General features: G+C 64.9%; 2 protein-coding genes across 4 annotated transcripts; both read right to left on the bottom strand.

Moving 5' to 3' along the window:
• C1QL1 (complement C1q like 1) lies at positions 1 to 6,172 on the bottom strand (the record flags this gene model as incomplete). Its single annotated transcript, XM_084301058.1, has 2 exons — positions 5,594 to 6,172; positions 1 to 180 (listed from the first exon to the last, which is right to left on the bottom strand). The coding sequence occupies exons 1-2, from the start codon at positions 6,155 to 6,157 to the stop codon at positions 1 to 3; spliced, it is 744 nt and encodes a 247-aa protein (XP_084157184.1). The 5' UTR covers positions 6,158 to 6,172.
• Positions 6,173 to 14,126: 7,954 nt separating this feature from the next.
• On the bottom strand, positions 14,127 to 22,188 carry DCAKD (dephospho-CoA kinase domain containing). Of its 3 annotated transcripts, XM_084300996.1 has the most exons (6): positions 21,470 to 22,025; positions 19,847 to 19,964; positions 17,784 to 17,987; positions 15,625 to 15,712; positions 14,941 to 15,100; positions 14,127 to 14,774 (listed from the first exon to the last, which is right to left on the bottom strand). In XM_084300996.1, the coding sequence occupies exons 2-6, from the start codon at positions 19,956 to 19,958 to the stop codon at positions 14,754 to 14,756; spliced, it is 585 nt and encodes a 194-aa protein (XP_084157122.1). In that variant the 5' UTR covers positions 19,959 to 19,964; positions 21,470 to 22,025; the 3' UTR covers positions 14,127 to 14,753. The 3 variants fall into 3 exon arrangements, with proteins under 3 accessions (XP_084157122.1, XP_084157121.1, XP_084157120.1); XM_084300995.1 differs by lacking the exon at positions 21,470 to 22,025 and adding an exon at positions 22,096 to 22,188 and having other exon boundaries at positions 14,127 to 15,100; XM_084300994.1 differs by having other exon boundaries at positions 14,127 to 15,100.
• Positions 22,189 to 22,388: the final 200 nt, after the last annotated feature.

Consider the following 22,388-nt stretch of genomic DNA (forward strand, 5'->3'; position numbering starts at 1 on the left):
TCAGTCCGAGTAGATGATGAAGCCCGAGAAGGTGCTGTACTTGTTGTTGTTGCCGCCGTGGGCTTTGCCCCCGTCCAGCTTGATGAAGACCTCGTCACCCGCGTCCAGGTGCAGGATGACGCTGTTGCTGGCGTAGTCGTAGTTCTGGTCCGCGTCCTGTGCGATGGCGCTGGCCCGCACCTGCGCAGGGGACACGGCGTTAGCCCGGCCACGTCCCACGGCCCTGCCTCACCTGCAGGTCCCTATGGCCCCATCTTCACCCCACGTTCAGCCACCCCGAGGGACACCCAGCTCCGGGTCCTGATGTCCCTGCCTCGGCCCTGGCTGCGGGGAATGCAGAAGAGCAGCTTCTGTGCAGCTCCTGCATGCCCGTGGGACACCCATGGGTGCCCGGGGGCACGGTTCCCACTCCCTCCAGGCTGCCTCGGACCCACACCCACGGGTAACTGGGACCCAGCTAGAGGAGACAGCGCCGGCATGGGGATATTGGCAGGGCTCTGCCACCACGGTGGCACCCAGCAGCACCCTGAGCCTCTCCCATCCTGGCAGGCTCGGACACGGGGCCACAGCCCGGGTGTGGGGCAGGAGGGGACGCTCACATCAACAGCTGCCTCCGAGCGAGGACCCGGCAGAGCCCGCGCCTGCCCAGCAGACGCAAAACCTCCTGGAGAAGCAGCGCCGCGGCTGGAGCCTGCTGCTGCTACAGAATGATTTGGGTAATCAAATCTAAGCCGGCGCCGGAGCCTTGCAGCGAGATCTCACAGTGCCGGGTGACAGTGACAAGACGGCAGGTAAAATCCCGTGTGAAATACAAAGCGATGCGCCGGGGAGAAGTGGCTCCTAATTATAACTGACAAGAATGGGCTCTAAATTGGCTGGTGCTGGTCGGGGAGGCTCCGCTGAGCAGCTGCGGGGCCCCAAAGCGGTGGCAGGAGGAGGGAGGCACCCGCGGCACCCACAGCAAAGGGTCGTGGCCACCTCTGGGGACAAAGCAAGGCCACCCCAAAAGCCTTTGGGTGTAAAGGCAGCACAGCCTTTACAGGCATCTCCCCAGCCTGCGGGAGCGAAGAACCCCTCCAGCCAGGAGCTGTTCATTCTGGAACCTACTGATGGCCCAGCACAGTCCCCGGGGATGGCTCTCACACACACACAGACCCCTCATGCTGTCACGAGCACCAGCACCGTCACCACAATAAAATTCACCCTATTTCCACCCCACCACGTGGCACTGTGCAGCTTGCAAGCACCCCCGTCCCGGGGGGGTTCCTCTCAGGTGCAGCACCCCGCTCCCCGGGGGACGCAGCCGGGCTGGCGGCCGGACACGCGCTGCCACTGCACCCCGTGGGCTGCGGTGAGGAAGAGGAGGGTGGGAAGCAGCAGAGGGAAAGGGGAGGCAGGAAGAGCCACTCGGCTCTGTCCCCCCCCTCCCCAGCCCTGTCCCCGCTGCAGCGGGAGCCGCGCGGTGCCATCCGTCTTCCCTCGTTAAGGAGCCGCCTCGTCACCGCGCACCCGCCAGCCCTCCTCGCTAACCAGGGAAGATAAATGGCAGCGCCGGGGCTGGGCTGAGCAGCTCCCAGCTCCTCAGCGGCAGGGCAGGCGGGGGTGCCACCACCTCGTCCCCACGGCCTCGTCCCCAGGACCATGGGGGACACAGGGAGCGGGGAGCTCCGGGGTGGTGCAGGCGGCCGAGCGCTGCTCCGTGCCTCGGTTTCCCCACGGCACTGCCATGGGGAAGAGCGCAGCCCCCAGAGAGGGGGTGGGAAGGGAGAAGCAGCTCAAAGTGGGGACATGGTACCCAGCTGGGGGGCCAGGGGGGCTGGCCACTGTCACCAACCCAGGTGACCCTAGGGCTGCACTCAGGGGATGCAGGCAGCCCATGGCCCCACAGACCCCGCTCACTGCAGCCATGCCCCAACCCCTGTTGTCCCCCACCACGGAAGGACGTCACGGGGTGTTTGGGGACACCCTGTGACACATGCCTTGGGGACACTGGTCTCTCCAGCACACGCCTGGGGCCAAACACGCAGCCCTTGGGCGCATCCAGGCACCCCAGGATGCAGCGGGTACCCATGTCCCCACAGACCCACGGACACCTCTCCCTCTGTCCCACCTTGGGGACACTCCCCGTGCTGTCCCCGTGGTGACCACAGAGTCACCTGCACCCTGCTCTCACCACCGTCAGCTCCGTCGCAGCCCAGCCGTCACTTGTCACAGCCACACGGCCAGAGACAGCGCTGGGGACGGTGCCTGTGCCGGGACACCCAGCAGCACTGGCACTGCTGCCAGCCACAAGGGACCGGGGTCCCTAATCCCACCCCAAACCTGCTGTGACCCCACGGGACGTGGCACAGCCACAAATCAGGTGCTGTCCTACAAAACGAGGGCGGCCCTTGCCCTGTGACAGTGACACTGTGGCTCGCCCTGCGACAGTGACACCGTGGTGACATCCGCTCCCGCATACACGTGGCACCTCCGGACCCTCCGTGGGGGTGGGACAGGCTGGGACGAGGCGGCGGTGGCACCCCCTGTGCCCCCACCCCCACCCAGCTCCAACCCAACCGAGCCGCCCCGTCCGTCCGCCTGTCCCCACCGCTCGCCTTTCTCCCAAAGACCAGCTCATCGCCCCGCTCTCTCCTCGCCGCTCACCGGAACGGCTACAAGCTAATACAAATAAGAATAATTAATGCTAATTAATCATCAGGAGCTGCTCCCTCCCGGCACCGGGGCTCCCCTGGCTCTCATTAACTTGAGCACCGGGGCGATGGTGCGGGGGCGATGGGCTGCGGGACTTTGCGCTCCCCAGGGCCGGGGCTGACGTGGGAGCGGGGCAGGGGCCGGGGGGGGCTGACGTGTGCCCCCCGGGACCGACGGGGCCGGGGCTGCACCAAACCACAGCATCCTCCAGTGCTCACCGCCCCGCAGCTGATTCCTGCGCAAAAATTAACGCGGGGGCTGCCGCTGGGGCTGGGGGCACGTCCGATGCCGGGAGTGACATTTATTCATGGGGAAGCCAACCGCGTCCCCCGGGGCATCACCTCTGCGAGGAGCAGGTCACCGAGCCGGGCACAAGGACTGCAGAGAAGTCCAAGGGTGATCTGGTGATCTGCAGCCTTCCCGCGGGGACGCTGCCGGCGCCGGCTCGCCCCGCGCAGCCCTGGCAGCAACAAAAGCCCGAAAGGCGCCGCGGTGGCCCCGGCCCTGGTGCCCAGGGGTGCTCAGCGGGTGCCCCCCGCATCCCCCGGGGTGCAGCCCCCTGGTCACAGCACACCCCGGGCTGGCTGAGCATCGCCTGGCTGTCACAGGGCTGTGTTTCCAGAGCAGAAAGCCCAATTCCTCTGCTTTTTTATGCATTTTTTTTTGTACCTTTTTAAACTCCCTCCGCTCCAGCCCCGTGCCAGCCCTCCCTCCCGCCCAAAGCACTCAGCCACCTCCCGAGCTGCTTATTTATAAATATTTGAGCGGTGATATCTTGTTGGTAATTAGTACCCGGCGCGTGGAGATGGCTGCGATTCAGGCGCCCGACGAGGACCGCCGTTACGATGATTAAGCTGTATTGCAGGCGCACGCCCGACTGATTTTATTTACTCTTGACAGGGGCTTTGTAGCTTCTGGAAACGCATCTGTTAGCGCCTCGCCGCGCCGGCACAAGCCCACGGCGCGTGGGCCCCGCGGTTCACCGGAGGCTCGCGCTCGCCCCGGCGACCCAAGCTTTGAACGGCGAGGGTGCGGAAAGGGATGGGGGGGTCGTGCCCCCCCCTTCCAGCTCGGTTTCGGGGGGGTCGGGTTCCCGAATCGCTGTGTGGGCTTCTTAGGGAAGGAAAAAGCCATCCAGGTGCCGTGGGAGATGCTCACCCCGCGAGCAGGGGATGCCACGCGGGTGATGCTCCGAGTTGTCGCCATGGGGAAAAGCAGCCTGTGTGCTCAGGCATCGCCACGATCCCCCAGTTCGGGGCTGTAAAAAGCAGGTGCAAGTGAAGGGAGGGAAAAAAAAAAGAAAAGAAAAGAAAAGAAAAGAAAAATCCAACTGCTCGGTCACAGCAGCCCCGGTTACGATGCTGGGGGCTCCTGCCCTGCCGAGCCCGAAGCTTCTCGGAGCGAAGCGCTGGAGCGCAGCGGCTGTGCCGGGGGTGCTCGGCTCCCCAGCGATCACAGCCCGAGGATGATTTTGGGTTCATAACTCACTCTTGGCTTAATCTGGCAGCCTAGAGGCTTAAACTCGGGTGCGTGCTGAAGTGCATCAGGGTGCCAGGAGCGGGGCTTCGTGTGGGGGGAAGACAAAACAGCAAAAGCAACGGCAGGCAGGAGCCGGGGGCAGCGGCAGCGCTGCCGCGATTCCCTGCCCGTCCTTCCCCGGGGATGGATCCCGGCCGCGGCAGCACGACCGCACCGCAGCCGCCACGGTGACACCGGAGGAAATTCAGCTCGGGTGACATTTCGAGTGTGACAGCCAAGGCTCCAGCAAAGGCTGAGGATCTGTGCCTCGAGTCGCGGGTGGGGAGGACGGCGGGGGGAAGAGGCACCGTTCCGGGCATCACCAGAAAATCTTGGGAATGGTGCTCAGGGACAGCTTGGGATTTGGGGATGGAGAGGGCTGGGGGGGCTGCCGGAGGGCAGGGGTGGCAGGGACAGGGCCAGCTTCTGCCCTCCCCCCCCCCCATTGCGCAGATGTCCTTCAAGGGTGACGCAGGGACCACCACGGCCCCAAGCTGCCCTCCAGCATGGGGGGGCCACCAGCACCAGGGGGAGGCACCAGCACCGGGGAGCCAGTCCCATCCTTGGGTTGCGAGGGTGCCCCAGGGGCTGTCCCCAGGGCAGGCGGGATGTCCCACGGGTGCGTGGCTGCGCAGCCAGCCACAGATGGGGACATCGCTCCCAAAACAGGTGCCGGGCACTGTGGACCCGGCTCCAGGGATGCGGGGCAGGGGCTGCGCAGCCCCCTCGGTGCCCCTCTCGAGGCCACCACAGATGCTGTCCCTGCGGAGGAGTCCCCAGGGCAGGGCAGCCTGCATGGTCCATGGGGATGCTGGCATGGCCGGGGAGGACAAGGGACCTCAGGGACATGGCAGGGGACCACGAGGACACCCTGAAGGCATGGCAGGGCACGTCTGCAGGGCCAAGAAAAGGACAAGGAGGACCCCCGGGGACACATCGGGGCCCCCTGGGTGCACGGACGGAGCACATCTCCAGCGCTGTGAAAGGGACGGGGCGTCCAGAGCCTTGTCTGTGGGGCTGGGAGGAGGAGAGAGCACCCTGGGGGGGCACCCAGGGCACATCTCCGGGTGGGAGAAGAGCACAGGGCACCTCAGGGTGCTCCTGGAGCGCATCCCCGGAGCTGGGAGAAGGAGAGGGGGCACCCTGGGGGGGATGCTGAGAACGTCCCCGGGGCTGGGAGAAGGGCAGAGCACCCCGAGGGTGCACCCGGAGCACACCACTGCCAGCAGCAGGCGGGCAGGGCGCTCCCGGGGTGCATCTCCAGGGCTGGGGGGAGCTCAGGGCACCCCGGGGAGGCCCCGGAGCCCTTCTGTGGGGCGAGGGAGGTGGTGGCAGCTCCGATCCCTGCAGCGCGCAGCCCGGCGCGGCGGCCGGCCCTTACCTGGCCGTTCTTGCAGAGGTCGGCCCACATGCTGGTGCCGTCGCCGCCGCGCATGAGGACGTGGTAGGTGAAGAAGTAGGTGCCGGGGATGGCGCAGGTGAACTTGCCCGAGGCGGCGTCGTAGCTGTTGCCCAGGTTGGTGACCACGTCGTCGAACTTGAGGATCTCGTAGCCCTCGTGCGGGTTCTTGAGGCCGGCGTAGAAGGCGACGCGCGGCACCGTGCTGTACGTGGCCGTGCTCACCGCCCCCGTGGCCCCCGGCCCCGGCAGCCCGGGGGGGCCCGGCCGCCCCGCCTCGCCCCGCGCCCCCGGCGGCCCCGCGGCCCCCGGCGGCCCCGGTTCCCCGGGGGGACCCGGCGGGCCCGGCTTGCCCGGCCGGCCCGGTTTGCCCTGGGGCCCCTGCACCAAGGTGGAGGGCGGCGGGAGGGGGCCCCGCTCGCCCAGCGGCCCGGCGGTGCCGTAGGGCTCGCAGACCATGCGGCAGGTGCCCAGCATCTCGTAGCGGCCGTCGGTGCCCGCCGAGCTGACCAGCACCGGGATGAGCACCACCAGCACCAGCACCATCACCACGCCCGCCGCGGCCGCCAGCAAAGTTTTGCGGCCGAGGCTGAGCCGCCGCCCGGCCGGGGCGCGCTGCCGCCCGCCGGGGGGAATGGTGCCGGCGGGGGGGGGCGAGGCGGCGGCGGGCAGGGCGGCGGCGGCGGCGGCGGCGTTGGGCAGGGAGGCGGCGGCGGGGGCTCGGCGCTGGCCGCTCCGCTCCGCTCCGCTGGCTCCGGTGCGCTCCGCGCCCGCCCGCCCCGGACACGCCCCCTCCCGGGAAGCCACGCCCACCTCCTGCGAGGACACGCCCACCCGGCGCTCGGGACACGCCCCCTCCCGCTCTGGGCACGCCCCCAACGGCTGTGGGCACGCCCATTCCCTCCGTACCCACGCCCACTCCGCCCATAGACACGCCCGGTCCATCCATAACCACGCCCACAAACCCCATAACCACGCCCACTCCCTTCATGACCACGCCCATTACCTCCATAACCACGCCCACTTCATCCATAACCACGCCCACTCTTCGTAGACTCGCCCCCTCCCGCCGCAAACGGGTGGGAGCCACGCCCCCCGCCACACCCCTCGAGGCCACGCCCCCTCCACCACGCCCCCTCCCCCGGGCTGTGCCACCCCCCCCCCCTGCCCTGCGGTCCCCTGGTAGCCCCCCCGGGGACACCACCGCAGCTCCCCCCCCAGCGTCACCCGTGTCACCCCCACGTCCCCTCCGGCCACCCCATGCAGCCCCGCCGGGTCCGGAGCTGTCCCCCCGCAGGACACCCACACCCATGGGACCCACAGCCTGGTGACACCCTGGGGACAGGGGACACAGCCCCCGGGGCCACACCAGGGGACGTCCCCAGGGCCACCCGCGGTGTCCCCAGCAGGGCCAGAGGCAGCCGGAGCAGCCAGACGGCTGGGGACAGACGCAGGCCGCAGGAGCCCCAGCACCCCGCGGTGCCACGCTGCCTGTCCCTTGGGTGCCTGTCCCAGAAGGGCACCTGGGGACAGCCTCACTGCTCTGAGCACCCCGAGCCCCAACCCAGTGCCCGCTGGTGGCCACATCCCCGTGTCCCCACGGTGTGCCACCGGGCTGGAGGGGTGGGAGGTGGGCGGGTGCCCGGTGGTCCCTCAGATGTCCCTCCCTGTCCTGCATTGGTGCCTCCAGCTTCACCTTGGTCCTCGCTGTCCCACTGCCATGTCCCCATCACCCCAAAATCCTCCCCCAGCCCCACACATTCACCCCAACCTGGAGATCCACATGGGGCCATGCGGTGGGATGTCACCGCTGGTGGCATCAGGGCTGAGCACGGTGTCCCCAACCTGGCCGTGCCACAGGGCTGTGAGCCCCCCCCCAGATGGCACCGGAGCGCTGCTGGGGGAGCAGGCACACGCGTGCACATGGCCGTGGCGGTGGCAGCGGGGACAAAGCCCTGCGGCAGAGCTCGCTCTGCGCCCCGGGGCTCGGTGGCCCTGCTCTGCCGCTTGTCACCCTGCATTCGTGCCGAGGACCCAGGGGCTGGGGGGCCGCGAGCCCGCTCGTCATCGCTTGGCATCTTGGGCGGCCGCAGCGGCCAGCGACGCGATGGGAAGTGACAGCCGCCTCCGGCACCGGGACCCAACCGCAGCGGCGGGGAGCGGGACGAGGACGCAGGGACCGTGGCAGCAGAGCAGCCCCCGGGGCCGCTGCCGGTGACACCCGCCCGAGTGACACCGCAGCCCCGGGACGCGCAGGGCTCGGCCGCCCCGGTGGCCTGGGGACGCTCGCCGCGGGTGGCAGCGTGGCGGTGGCATCAGCCCCGGTGGCACCCACGGGAGGCACAGCAGGGTGCATCCGCGCCTGTCCCCTCTCCGTGGGGACACAATGGGGACAAAAACAACGCCCAACCCCCTAATGAAGCCGGGGGTGCGAGGACCATCCCCACGCAGGGCCATGGGGGCTTTGGCAGCCAGAGAGGTGCCCGCGTCCCCCCGCCGCTCCCACAAAGGGCCCCAAATTTAATCAGCGAGCAGGAATCAATTAGCCAGCTCCGACCCGCGCCGCTGCTTGCCGGAGAGCAGGATGGAGATGCCCCCAAAGAAAAAAAATCATGTTTCATAAGAAGCTCCCGAGGAGGAGGCAATTATTCCTGGTGGTTTAACAAGGCGCTGGCTCTGGGGGCTTTTTGGGGTTTGTAGGTATTGTGGTGTGGGGGTGCTGCCCCCCACACTGGCTCCGTGTCCCCTTCCGAGCTGTCACCAGGGGAAGAACAAGTCCTGCTCCACTGCCGCTCCCCCCTTTCTTTTCTCCTTCTCCCCCCCTTTTCTTTTCGTTTTCTAATGAGCTCCTAAAAATACGCCTCGGCGAGGCCACGGTGACGTGAGTCACCCTCCGGCACGGTGCTGCTGCGGGTGGGCACGGGGCTCTGCGTGGGGACGGGGACAGGGACGCGGACAGGGATGGGGTGGCCGTGGAGGGATCCCAGTGGGGCACCCCTGCTCGTAGCAGGGCACGCGTCTAATGCTGAGGGACAAGGGGCAAGGGACAAGGGACATCTCTGTCCCTGCCCATTGCGTGCCTATCGGGGGGGCAGCCCAGGGGCATCACGTCCCCACACCACAGCCACCACCCCGAGCCACTGTGTCCCCATGGCACGGCCACCACCACACCCCACCTCGCCACCCTGGGCCACCACGAGGTCCCCACAGCACAACCACAGCCACGTCCCCACCCCAGACCACAAGATCCCTGTGTGGCACTGCCACCACCCTGAGCCACCACGTCCCCATGGCATTGCCACCACCTCCCTACCCCAGACCAAAAGGACCCCATGGCACTACCACCAGCCCAGCCACCACGTCCCCATGGCACTGCCACCACCCTGGGCCACCACGTCCCCACAAGACAACCATGGCCACATCCCCCCCCTGAACCACAAAGTCCCCATGGCAATGCCACCACCACAGCCACCATGTCCCCATGGCGCTGCCACCACCCTCGCTACCACGTCCCTGCAGATCCAGCACGGGGAGCACTGCCCTGTGCCCGCAGAGCTGCACAGGTGGGGACAACATCCCGGGTGACCCATGAGGGAGCCCCCAGCGTGTCCCCATCCCCACCCCCTACACGTGGCCACCGCAGCCCCTCAGAGGAGCGCGCCGGGAGCCAGCCTGGCAGGGCCCCGTTGGCAGGCGCGGGCTGGAGAAGGACAAAGCCGAGAGGCAGCGGCTGCGGCTCCGCTCGACGCGAGCAGCCGCCGCTCTCTGCAAAGGTTAAGCAAACAGCAGCTCCCGCAGAATCGATGCGCAGCCGAGCCCACGGCTGTTTGCTCTGCATAATGAGGCGGAGGTGGGCGGCCGGGGGGCGCAGAGGGGCCGCTGCCGGCGGGGGGCCCGATCGATGCTCGGGGGGCGCGGGGGACGGCGCGGGGGCAAGGGGCAGTGGTGGGCGGCCACGGCCCCGCTGCTCGCTCGGGAGCTCATTAGGGAGGATTTGGGGAAGGGAGAGGGCAGGCGGTGCCGGGGCCGCGTGGTGGGGTCGGAGCTGCTCCGTGCCTCAGTTTCCCCTCCCGTGGCAGCCGAGCGGGTTCAGGAGCTGACGAGGCGTGCTGGACGTGGTGGGGGTGCTGTGGATGTGGGGTGGCACTGGGAGGGCACCCAGCCCCCAGCCCCATCTCCAGGGGGTGCTGCAGAGCTGAGCATGGCACACGCATGGCACACACGGGGGAGAGGAGCTGTGTGTGTGTGTGTGCACAGAGGGGCACGCGTGTGCGTGTGCGTGTCTTTAGGGTGCACTTGTTCCAGCAGGGTGTTGCACACGGGTGCCTGCAAACGCAGGTGAGCGCCTGCATCGCCCACGCTGGGCGCCACCACCCACAGTCACACAGCGTCCCTTGCACCAAGGGTCCATGACAGCCTTGCTAGGAGGCAGAGGCGATTAAACGAGGCTGTTAATGAGTTTTTTCAGCCCAGTGATGCCTGTGAAGATGTGGCACAGAGCCTGGGCACCGCAGTGGAGCTCTGGGGGCATGAAACAAGGGAAACTGAGGCACGGGGCAGGGCCACGACTGCACTGGCAGCGCTGCTCATCCAGCCGCCTGGTGACCTGGAGGCTGACTGACCACTGGCTGGCTCTTTGGGCTGGTGGCTGGTGGCCAGGTGGCTAGCTGGCCAGTTGGATGCACGGATGGCTCTTTGGCTGGTCGCGTGCTCTGCGAGAGAGCTGGTCAGTTGGCTGTCCTGGTAGCCACACAGCTAGGGGGCTGCTTGGCTGCTTGGTCAGCAGGTCACTGGCCAGATGGCAAGTGGCTAGCTGGCTGGCCAACTGGCTGGTCAGCTGCTTGGTAGACGGCTAGGCGGGTGGCTGGCTGGCCAGACGGTGGGTTGGCTGGCTGGCTGGTTGGCTCGCTGGTTGGCTAGGTGGCCAGTTGTCCGACAGGCTGGTTGGCTAGCTGGCTCATCAGTTGGCCAGCAGGCTACGTGGTTGACTTAGAGGGCTAGCTGGCTGGCTGATGGGCTAGCTGGCCAGCTGGCTCAGCCCCGGTATGGGGCCGTGGCAGCACGCCCAGCCCTGTGCCCGGCACTGTCCTTCGTCCTGATGGGTGACCCCATTGTGGCTGGGGGGGCGATGCGGGGGCACCACGTCCCCCTTGCAGCCCCCAACCCCGCCACATCGCGCTGCCTCTCGTTACGGAGGCTGCGGGCACAGCAGGGCCGCCACCCTCCCACTGCTTGGCAATTAAGGGCTGCCAACACCGACACTTAATTAGAGCCTGGTTGATTGGGACAGCCGGTGACTGATGGAAAATCACTGCTCGCCTGGCAGCAGGGGATGGGATGGGGTGGGCAGAGGGGACAGGCTCAGGGACCACGGGGACATGTCCCGCTGGTGGGGCCGGGAAGGGCGGGTTCAGGGCTGGTTTGAGCCCAGAGTTCACTGCTCTTGGCCACCTCAGCGTTGTCCCCTGGGCACGTGAACACGGTGTCCCCGAGGTGACTCGTCATGCGGTGGCACAGGGACCGATGCCACGCAGTGACCGGTATTTGCTGGGGACCTTCCACCCGCTGTGCCCTTGGGCAGCCGGTCACGGGGACGCTGTCCCCAGGCTGTCCCCAGGGCTGGCAGGGAGGGGGACTGGGCGCAGCGCACCCCAGGGGCGTGCAGTGACACTGGTGACAGCCCGCGGGACGTGCAGGGGAGTGGCTGTGGGGGATATCCTGCGCTGTGCGGTGACACTGTGACACCCCGTGGGCCATGCAGCGACAGCAACACTGGGTGACACCCGTGGGCCATGCAGTGACAGCGACGCTGTGCGATACGCTGCGGGACGGCAGTGACGGTGACGCTGCGTGACACCCGTGGGCCATGCGGTGACATGGTGCGGTGTGACACCTCCTGCGCCCGGCACTGACGGTGACTCCGTGTGACAACCCATGGGAGCTGCAGTGACACTGTGTGGCACCCCGTGGCCACGCTGTGACAGTGACACCCTGAGCACCGCGCAGTGACAGTGACACCGTGTGACACCCCACGGAACAGGGAGGTGCAGTGACGCCGTGCGGTGCCTCGGGGCCGTGCGGGACCCAGCGCGTGCGGGACCGTGCAGTGACGGTGACAACGTGTGACACCGTGGGGGCCACGCAGTGACAGCGACACCACGCCATACCCCAGGGGCCACGCAGCGACGCCGTGTGACACTGGGGAACACGCAGTGACAGTGAGACTCCTGACACTGGTGCCACCAGTGCCACCATTGAGCCTCCTCCAGCTGTCCCCTGGGGGCTGCTCCCTTGGGCGCTGGGGCCAAGACCAAGCCCATGCTCGGGGACTGTCCCCACCGGGCGACACCGCCCTGTCCCCATGGCACAGTTGAAGCCCCTCACCCAGGCAGGGACCCCCAGTGCAGCTCGTGCTGCCCTAGGAGGGGACACACGGGGAGGGGGCGGTCCCTGCCCCCACCAGCCGCAGCGTAATTGATCCAGGTGCCAATTAGCAGCAGCCAAATATTTGGCTTGCGCGCCGAGCCCGCTGGGCTCCCTGCTCAAACAGAGCCCGACGAGAGGAGACGGGTGGGCAGGGGCGAGCGGCTGCTCAGACGCTGCCCGATCGATGGCGTGAGGCGCGGTGAGCTGGGCCGGCCTCAGCGTGCGGGCTGGAGGACGTTGGGGACACGGCGCGGCGCGGCGCCTTTGGGCCACCACCAGCCCCCATGGCCACCTCCTGCCCACCCCATTCTGGTGGCTCCCTCCCGCCCGCAGCACCCCGGGGTGACCCACGGGTGACGGGAGCCCGCGTGGAGCCAGGTCCCCGGGGTGACCCCCCCAGCATGATGGGCACACGGGGCTCGGGCCGTGTCCCCGGGCTGGGTGCGCGCTGCCCTTCAGGCCCCCTCCAGGGCCATCGATTGAGCTGTCGATGTCACGGAGCAGCGCTGCCAGCCCGCAGAGCGGGGCCATCCGTCACCAGCACCGGCTGCGGGCCGAGCCACGCGGCCACCGCCGAGCGCAGGGGGACAGTTGTCTCCAAGAGGGACAGAGATGGGGACAGGGGTATCCTCACGGATGGTCCCCTGGGCGGGGTGGCTGCAGGAAGGGACGTGGGACCTCAGGGAGGACAGATGTGTCCTGGGGCACCCACAGCAGGGGGAACCATGGGTGGGCACCCACAGGGGGAGCAGCAGCTGGGTGCCTACCGGGCTCGGTGCCCCCCCAGGGGTCCCAAACGCCCTCTCCACACACCCAGAGGGAGCACGAGGTCCGACCCCGCAGCACCGTGGCCGCCCCCGGCCCCTTCCCACCAGCCCGTGCCGGGGGAGCGCTGCGCCTCGCAGTCCCCCTGAAAATCCCCCCTCCCTCGGCCCTGCTAAACTCATTAGCGGCTGGGAAACGTCAGCAGGGCAGGAACGAAGAGCCAAATGTGATTACTGTGCTGGTCTCGCTCCCCCCGGCCTCATCGCAGCCCCATTTATCGCGGAGGCAGCGAGCCGGGAGGGAGGAGCGCAATCAGTGCTTATCTCTGGCTTAGACCGTCCTGCTCCAGCCCTGATTTATGGCTTGCTGGGAGGGACTCCCAGCCCCGACGTTCCCACTGCAATTAAAGGCACATTAAAAAGGAGGCGAGGGGCTGGGTGAGGAGCGTGGCGTGTCGGAGGGTTATTGCTTGTCACCAGCTCCTCCCAGCACTGCCTGAAGAGCCTGGGTGCCCCAGCCAGGTGTCCCAGCTTGGGGACGCTCTCCCACAGCTGTAGGTGCCTGGGCTGTGGCTCGGGGACCAGCAGAGCCCCACAAAGAAGCCAGGCCCCCGGGCACCCCACTGGGCTTGGGGGGGGGGCGAGGTGTTGGGCTGGGGACAGGGGAATGGGGGCACACACGGGCTGGGCAGGGCTGGGACAAGCTGGGAAAGGTGCCCGTGCCAGAGGTTGGTGCTGGGGATGGGGGGCATGGTGCCTTGCTGCTCTGCAGCCCTGAGCTGATCGGTGGATCAGAGCCCAGGCACCCTGCAGGGTTTTGGGGCGAGCCCAAAGACCACCGCACACAAGCAAGGGCAGGCAAGAGCCTCGAGTGCCCAGAACTTCAGCACCCACCTCTCCCCACAACACCCAGACGTGCTGGTGGCAGCAGGATGCAGCTTCCCCGGGGGTAAAGCACTGAGCTCAGCCTCAGCAAAACGCCCCGAGCCCCTGAGCCAACACCGAGCCATGGCCCGGAGCCCAGAGCTGAGCTGGGGCCGAGCCCTGAGCCTGGCGAGGAGGCTGATGCTGCGGCTGCTGCCCGTGGAGCTCCCTGGGACCAGGGCCGGGCTCAGCACCACGAAAGCACGAGTGCACTCATAAGCTTTGCTCACATGCGGTGAACTTTACAGAGCGCAGCCGTGCCCCGGCAAAGGAACAACCTGGGAGCTGGCCAGGAAAAGAGCAGCGCTCGCAGCCCGGAGATTTCAGAGCCACGGGGAGCCGGCTGCTGTTCGGTGCTTTATTAAAACAAACGCCAGGAACCAGCACCCGCTTTGCCCAGACTCGTGCTCTCCCCCCCCAGGGAGCTGCTGAAGGCGAACTCCAACAGCAGCAATCGCATTTCCTGAGGCAGGTCCCAGACCCCTGCAGGGTAGGTCCCAGACCCCAGACCCCCTTCGGCAGGGGTGACCCACCAGGAATGGCCACAGGATTACTGATGCTGCAGAAATACAGGGCAGAGGGACCACAAGCAGCCAGCTGAGCACCTATCCCGTGTGCAGGGACATATTTAACACGGAATAAGGGGAAATCCCACACCTGAATTCCGATTAGCTGGGGCTGTGCACTAGGAGGGGACCAACCTGGGCACAACCGGTAGCAGCCCCGGGACCTGAGAGCCCCCATGGCTGCCCCAGGAGACACTGAAATGCCTGAATTCACCGCATAAGTCCCAGCATTCAGATCCACAAGGAGGAAAACAAGAACCTCATCCCCTCCAGGGGCAGCCACCCCACCCCACAGACAGCGGGTGGGCAACTACCTGAGCAGGAACTTAAAGAAAGGAGATGGGAGACGGTGCTGGAAGAAAACTCGTATTCACCTTGGGAAGGCTGCAAGGAGACGCCTCACCCCCTGTCTGCATTCAGCTGGCAAAGCTCATTAAAACAGGTGGCCTTTCGCTGCCCTTTTCAAACCTGGAAATCCAGGCCCTTCAAAGACAAAAAAAAAAAAGCCCCTAAAAAAGGTGATTTAAGAGATGAAGTGCTGGAGGAGGAGGTACAGCAGCCCTCCAAGCCCAGCCACAGCCGCCCCCAGCGCCAGCCGTGCCCAGAGGAAGTCCAGGGAATCCTCCAGCCGGGCGTGCAGCCTCAGGACCTGCCGGCGCGTGCTCTCGCGGTCCCCGGAGTTGTCGATGACGTGGCTCGCCAGCTTGCGCTTCTCGTCCAGCGGCAGCTGGGAGGCGATGCGTGCTTCGGCCTCGGCCTGGCACAGCCCGTTCCTCTTCATCAGCCGCGACAGCTGGGTCTGCGGGTCGCTGTCAGGGTGGGAAGGCAGCGCTGAGATAGGGGTATGGGAGGGAAAAGGGGTCTGCGGCCAACCCCATGTGCTGACGGGGTTTGTCTGACTTGGGCACGAGGGAAAATGGCCGGGATAGGGGGGAGAGATGCGCCAGAACGCAGCAACTGCCACCCCGCTGCCCAGGTGGACCCGGCTGCATGGTTCTGGCACTCCCCTGGCCCACAGGAGCAGGGTGGTGCCCAAAAGCCTGCCCAGCACAACAAGGCACAGCTTGTGCGAGGCCCAGGGACAGCAACTGCCATTACACTGGTGCCAGGTTTTAGAGAAACCTCGGTAGGAAGACTGTGGCACTCCTCCTCTAGGATGAAGGAAGATGCTGCTCCTTGTGAGCACCCACAGAGCAGAGCCGTGTTGCACGGCTTCACGCCAAGGCAGCGGCCAAATCCTCCCCGGAGGGCAGGGGAGGGATGGCACAGCCGCCCCCAGCCCCCGAGAGACGTGGCAGCGCCCTGGGCCTCTCGTGGCTCGCGTGGCACTTACCAGTAAACCAAGACCGTGTGTTTCATAAACTTCGTCAGCCTGTTGGTCTCAAAGAGCAGGGGGATGTCGAGGATCACGTAGCGGTAGCCTGCAGAAACGACAGCCCCCGCCAAAAGGAGCAGTCTCGCTCGCGTTCCCCAACCCCTCGCCCCGCACGTGCGGTGCAGCCACAGCTGCTCGAGCTTTACAGCTGCTCCGGAGGGAAGAGCAGAGCGCGCCTGCCCTCCTCCCTTGGAAGGAGGAAACGGTTCAATTCCAAGCTTCCACAGGAAAAAAAAAAAGACAAAAAAAAAAAAAAAAAAAGACAAAAAAAAACCAACAACCCTAACCTGGATGATCTCAGACCAAAGGTGAAGCTGCAGAAATATAATGAGGAGCTGAAACAAGAAGCTCAAATGAAAGCGCCTGTGCATTGCTGGCAAGAGTGGCAGCCTCAGCGCCTTCGCCGGCCTCTCGCGGGGAGCAGTGCCCACAGCACAATTTGCTCCTCTCTCTTTTGGCTGTCCAAGTCTCTGCCAGGCTGCAGTCAGTTAAGCCAAGGCTTCCCAGTTCATTTCTCAACTTAGTTTTCTTCCCTTTTGGAAAGCTTTAGCGCAGCAGTCCCACTGTTCCCTAGGGGAGCAAGGAAACCCTTGCAAACCTCTCGCAGCTGAAACACGCGCATGCCTCCGGGTACAGCTCCAGGGCCGAAGAACTCACCAGGATCCCTCAAGGTTCTTTAAAACACCCCCAAAACACGCACACAGCCCCAAGACCCCTCCTGGCTGCACCCCGGGACAGGGCTGGGCATGAAAAGTGTCGGTGGCACCAAGCACTGGGCTTCCTCCTGCACAGAGCCACGGGGACAGCTGGGGACAGCGCGGGCAGAGGAGAGCTGAGCCTGCCTCGGGGCTGGCTGGAGCAGGCAAGCTTTAAATCCCCTCCTCTCCACCTGTGGTGCTGTGAGCGCGAGGGGCAGCTGGTGGAGGAGTCCGTCACCGTGAGCCTCCATCCTCTGGGGCCCTGCAGCTGATCCCAACCTCTCCACGTGCCTCCGCTCCTCTGCCTGCAGGAACCCAAGCTCCTACAGCAGCTTTTGGGGCAGTGCTGCACAGCCTGGATGAGATGGTGAGGGCAGGGACAATGCCGTGTGCTGGGCCCTTGCTTCCCCGGGTCATTTGCTCAGACACAGCCGGCCACAGGGACATCTCCAGCTTCACTGGGGTCTCGGCTTCACAAACCAAGCCAGCGCTCCCAAACCGACCTGCCCACAGCAACGAAAGCCTTGACGAAGGCGTAATCATCCAGCAAACCACCATTTTACCAGCATCTCTAGATAGAGAGACTTCTAGCTGCCCTATGGCTTGATCAATAGCGCTTTCCTTACAAAGCAATCCTTAGAGACAGCATCCAGCTATCCCAAATCATTAAAGCCTGACTAATGAGGACAAAGCAGCCTGCTGAACACACACAGCGCTCTCGCCAAGGGGCAGGACAGCATCTTCCTTCTGCGTCCGCGGCCTGGGTTCGAACCTCCAGCACGGTTTAGCTCCCAGCTTCCCAGCCTGGGGCTCCTCTCCCTTCCTCCTCCTCCTCAGCCCAGGGGAGCGGGGCCCCATTCAGCTGTCACACGGCTCAGCTTTGATAAGCTGCGCAGAACCAGTCTGACTCTATTAAGACATCCTTCTGTCTACGCGGAGACCTCCAAAACAGCTGGTGATCTTATCTGGCATTTGATTAGACCAAGTTTGACAGCTGTATTTGTTATATTTATCAGGGGAAAAAGCGGGACTTTGGAAACCACAGCTGTCAGCCCATTCCTCACCTTATCGGGGCTCAAAGCGTTTTGCAGCTTTCATCGAAGCCCAGCGAGGCCGGGAGCGGGGGATAATACTTGGCCATTTCGGAAGGTATGACATTATCCAGCACGTAATCTCAGAAGAGGCCTCACAATGCTTTTCTCAGGCCCTCCAGATGTACTTTACACCACAGAAGAAGAACGTGAAGGGCAGCAGTGAAAGGCAGGGAGGGCAGGAACGAATCCTCCGAGCGCCGGCGCTAAAGGCCAGGGCTGGCAGACACAAAGGCCGTCACTCAGCGCCGGCTCCCTCCTCTTCCCCATCCCTCTTCCCACTTGAACGCCGAAGCCAGCGCGAGCGGGCACGGCCCGCATCGCTTACCTAGCACAAAGTACTTCAAGACCTGCTTCAGCATCTCCTTCTGGATCTCGGGGTGGGTGATGGCGTTCAGCAGCTGCCGTTTCTCCGGCTGGGAGAAGATGATGCTTCCCAGAGCCTCGCGATTTATCTCGCCGCTCTCCAGGAGGATGTCGGTGCCGAAGTGGCGCACTATCTGCTGATAGGCCTTCAAGTGGGGCTGCACCACTGATAACACGAAACAGCCGGAGGTTAGAGACAATTCTACGGCACCGCCAGCGCTTGCATCAGCGATCGGCCTCAAATGGGTTTTGTTCATTAAATAACCGTGCTCGTTCTCCTCGGCAGAGCGCATCTGGCTGCCAGCACACGCTGAGCCCGGCGCTGCAGCCTCGCAGCCACCTGGCAGCGGTGCTGCACGAGCCCCGTCTGCAAAGCTCCCAGCCCAAGGTGCCTTCGAGGTCTGACGCCCGAGAGATCGAAGCGCCCTGAGGCATTAATTCAGCGCCACGACCCGCCTCGTACGTGCGGGTGAGGAGTCAGCAGGCCGGGCGAGGGAGTTGCTGTCACAGCAGGGACAGACCAAGCCTGTTCCCACCGCAGGCAGGGCAAGGATTTGAGCGGGGGGGATCTTAAAGAGATTGGTTTCCTTCAGCTGAAACTTCACACGAGGGGAACGCAGCCTGGCTGCACGCTGGTGGTTGGCTCTGGCTGTTACTAAGGGTTTTTTTTTTCCACTGTCATTAGCCTCAGTCACCAAATTCTTTGTGAGCACAAACAGAAACCTTCTACAGATCCGTTCCCAGCAGGTATGTGCAGGGACTCTGACATCACACAAACACGGGATTTTAGAGCCATCAAAATCACCAATGAACAGGATGAAATAATAAAAAAACAGAATTAAGATCAAGCTGGGGCTAACCACAGAGAACGACAGCCTGTATATAATTTTCTCTCAGAAATCCAGGAACGTTGCCACAGGTTGTAACCTCAGGGCAACCTAATAAAAGGCTTTAGGGCCAATTTCTTTCTCTATTTGAATTCCACATTGAGGCAGTTTCAGTATGGGTGAAATCCGCATAGTAAACAGACCTCTAAAAAGGGAATCGGAGGAAAAGGAAGCGATTGGCAGAAAACAGACACCGAGTATCTGGGGTGTTTTCCTATGGTCTCTGAGGGCTTTTAGCACCTCTAGCAAATCTTCCACACCTCGAGGGGAATCACGGTGCAGCAAGATGTAGGAGCATCACAGCTCCGAGTGGCTACAAGGTGAGTTCCTCGACAAACAGCACGGCGCAGGCGTGGCCGTGACACAACCGGCAGCACTCCTCCGCTGCAGACCCGAGGCCCCGCGCATACAGAACGAGGGGGCCTCGTGGAAGCGAGCGCTGCTCTCCCCGGGGGCACTGACATCTCGCCCCTCGTCGCACCTGGGGAGAGCAGGCTCTGCTCCAGGCCCACTGCTGCAGCAGATCTGGATTTCTGGGTCTTTGCTGTAGCCAGGCAAACAGAGCAAGATGCAGATGTGCCGGGCGGAAGCACAGACCCAGTTCCCTCTGATCTGAGATATTCGCAGCCGCTTTTTCTGAGCACGTTAAGGCACAAGTAATTCTGTGGTTGATCTTTGTGTGAAGAAGAAAGCAACGCCCAGCACAGAGGGACATTCTCCTCCAGCACCAGCGATCCCACCTGCCATAAGTGAGGTCTGGGACGCGTGTCCTGGGGCTGAGGGAAGAAGTCGGATGAGCCGAGGGGACTCGCTGTAAGGAGCGCATTGCTCTCGCCAGGAGTTGGTTTCAAAGCCAGGAAGCGCTGACTGCACTGCACTCCAGGAGAGGGAAACTCAGGGCAAGATGTCCCCAGGGCATTTGTTATTAGGACACGATCCGTTTTTTTGTTTTTGATTAGAAATATATCCCAGTTCCAATCCCCCAAGACAGCCGCTCCGCACATCCTCATCGACCGGGGAATGGGAGGGAAACGGGCATCTGATGTACCCAGAGCACCCTCTGCTGTCTGCGCCTCACCGCACATCAATCCCAGTCGTCAGGGGAACCGCGGGGAGAGATGAGCCATGCACAACTCACCCTCTCTGGCAATAACATCGGCATCGATCACGGCACAGCCCAGCTCCCGGAGTACGGCCACCACCGTGCTCTTCCCCGACGCGATTCCACCCGAGAGTCCGACCAGGAACATCGTGCTCTGAAACAGAAAGAGAGAGCTGAGAACACGCCGGGCCACGGCTGCTTTGTTCATGCTGTGCCCATCAAACATTTACAGCAAACAGGCGACTTCATTGAGCTCAGTCACACGCTTCCAGGGAGGCACCAAGACCCTATTACACGTCTGACATCCTCTGCGCTGGGTGCCCCGGCTCCACAGGGTGAAAAACAGCCGGGTTAAACGAGGCTTCCCGAGGCCCTGCAAATTCTGGCTGCGTGGTTTGAGCCAGCTCTAAGCTCCTGCACCTCCCTGAGACTCGCTGGGATTGCTCCCATTTAGCACCCATGCATCAAGCCACAGCCTCACCTCCAGCGCCCCGAATTCCAGGACATTGAGATCTCCGGCGGGGCTACTGAGGGTGACTGAGAATCAGGGACAAACGGGAAGAACTTCCCCAACATCTCAGCCCACGAACACGAGGGCTGATAGCGAGAGCGCTGCTTGATCTCAGCAGATGGGGTGTAAGAGATGAGCTACCTCTGACATAATCGGGCCGCAAAGCGTGGCAGCCAGCGAGTAAATCCCATCCCCACGTTACCTGGAAGCCTGAACTGTCTGTGGCAGCACGCACTGCATGGACAGCACGACAGATGCAAGGCGGCACGGCTCCGTGCATGGGGCTCGTGTCTGTCAGCTCCCAACGGCAGCACTGCGCGCACAGCCTGGGCTTGCCGACAGCCTCGAGGCTGGGGGGGGCCCTGCGACCACCCTGCTGACCCACAGCAGCTCTCGCTGCTCCTGCGCTGAGGCCCCAGCTCGCTGGGAGATCTCTCCCTGCTCAATCCACACCCTGCGACCCCCTAAATCTGGTTTCCACCTTCTCACCAAAAGGCTGAGCAGCACAGGCACGGCTCTAGGCAGAAGTAGGGAGTCCTGTGAGCGAGGTGGTGTCTGAACCGCAGGGCTGGGAACGCAGGAATCCTGCAGCACCCAGGGCACCCACAGCAGAGCAGGGAACAGGCCTTGGTGCAGCTGAGTCCTGCAACCCCCCAAAGGCAGAGCCCCCAGCCCCACAGCACCTTGTCCAGGGCCATGACGCCCTCAGGGGCCAGGAGCTCTCGTGCCCAGCCAGAGCCTCCCAAGCCCCAGCGGTGGCTGCTGCTCCTTGCTGGTGCTGCTGAGCAGGAATTGGCTCCATGTCTTTGGCAGTGCCCCTCCTGGAGTCACCGTCTGCTCTTGGACACTCCTCAGCCTCCTCTTGGCCAGACAAAGGAAATCCGGGTCCCACCACCTCTCCTGGAGAGCCGCCTGCCCCAGCCCTGACAGCAGCCCCTGTTCTGCCTAACCTGGCTCCTGTCTCACACCTCAGCACCAGCTCCAAGAGCTCAGCACGCAGCTACCAGGTACCTACTGCCCATGTGGGCTCCCACAAAAGGCTGTTGGGACCACGCTAAGGGCAGGACCATGGGTGTGCAGGACTGCTGGGGATGAGTGGAGCATCCCAGACACGCAGCACAGCTTCCTTGCTGCTAGGAAAACGCCACCTTTGTTGTGACTCGGTCCTACAAAGAGGACCCAGGTCCACCACAGGGGCTGGATGTGTTCTGCGGCAGCTGGAGGCAATTCTGCAGAGGGAAAAACCAGGAGTGGGAGCGCAGCGAGGCCGCCAGCAGCACCTGCCAGCAGCAGCGTCGCCAAGCGGCTTCGCTCCCTGGCTGCCGGGAGCCGACGGCAGCACCACGGGCACCTTCCCCTTCCAAAACCCCAGCACACAGCCGGGGGCAGCTCCAGCAGCACCGGGGGGGCACGCACAGGGACCCCGGCAGGGCGGTGCGGACACAGCAGCGCCTCGCGAGGGGCGGACGCAGACCCCGGGCCTCGCTGCCCCGCCAGGGCCCGGGCCCCGCGGGGAGCTGCCGGCGGCTGCGGGCCCGGCCCCTGCCGCCAGGATCCCGGCCGCCCCCTGAGGCAGCCCGCAGGGGGCACCGGCAGCGCCAGGAGCAGTTTTTGGCCCAAATTCACCGGTTTTGGGGTGTTTGGGGCCTGCGCCGAGCGGCTCGAGCAGGGGGCAGCCGCAGGGGGCAGCCCCCGGGGCCGGGACCCCCCCGGGCCCTCTGGAGCCCCCCCGGGCCCTCCCGGAGGCCCCGCCCGCAGCCCCCCGTTCCCTCACCCGCTGCCCCCCTGCCCGGCTTCACTCGCTGCGCAGTGTCCCGCCCGCCCATTGGCTGTCCCCAAGCGCCGTCCCTCTCCCAGCCAATCGGCGCCGCGCTTATTGGTCTCGTTCCGCCCCGTCGTGCAGGAAGCGGGTGGGCAGCCCCTCCCGAGGGACGGGCGGCGGAGGGGCCGGAGGAGGAGGCTCCCCGCCACCGCGGGAACCAAACGGGCAGCGGGGGGCCTCCGCCGCCGCCGTGTCCGCCCGGCCCCGCAGCCCCGCCCCGGAGCCGCGCGGAGGCTGACGGGAGT

This window comes from Netta rufina (assembly GCF_964035555.1).
Source record: "Netta rufina genome assembly, chromosome: 24".
NCBI lineage: Eukaryota > Metazoa > Chordata > Aves > Anseriformes > Anatidae > Netta > Netta rufina.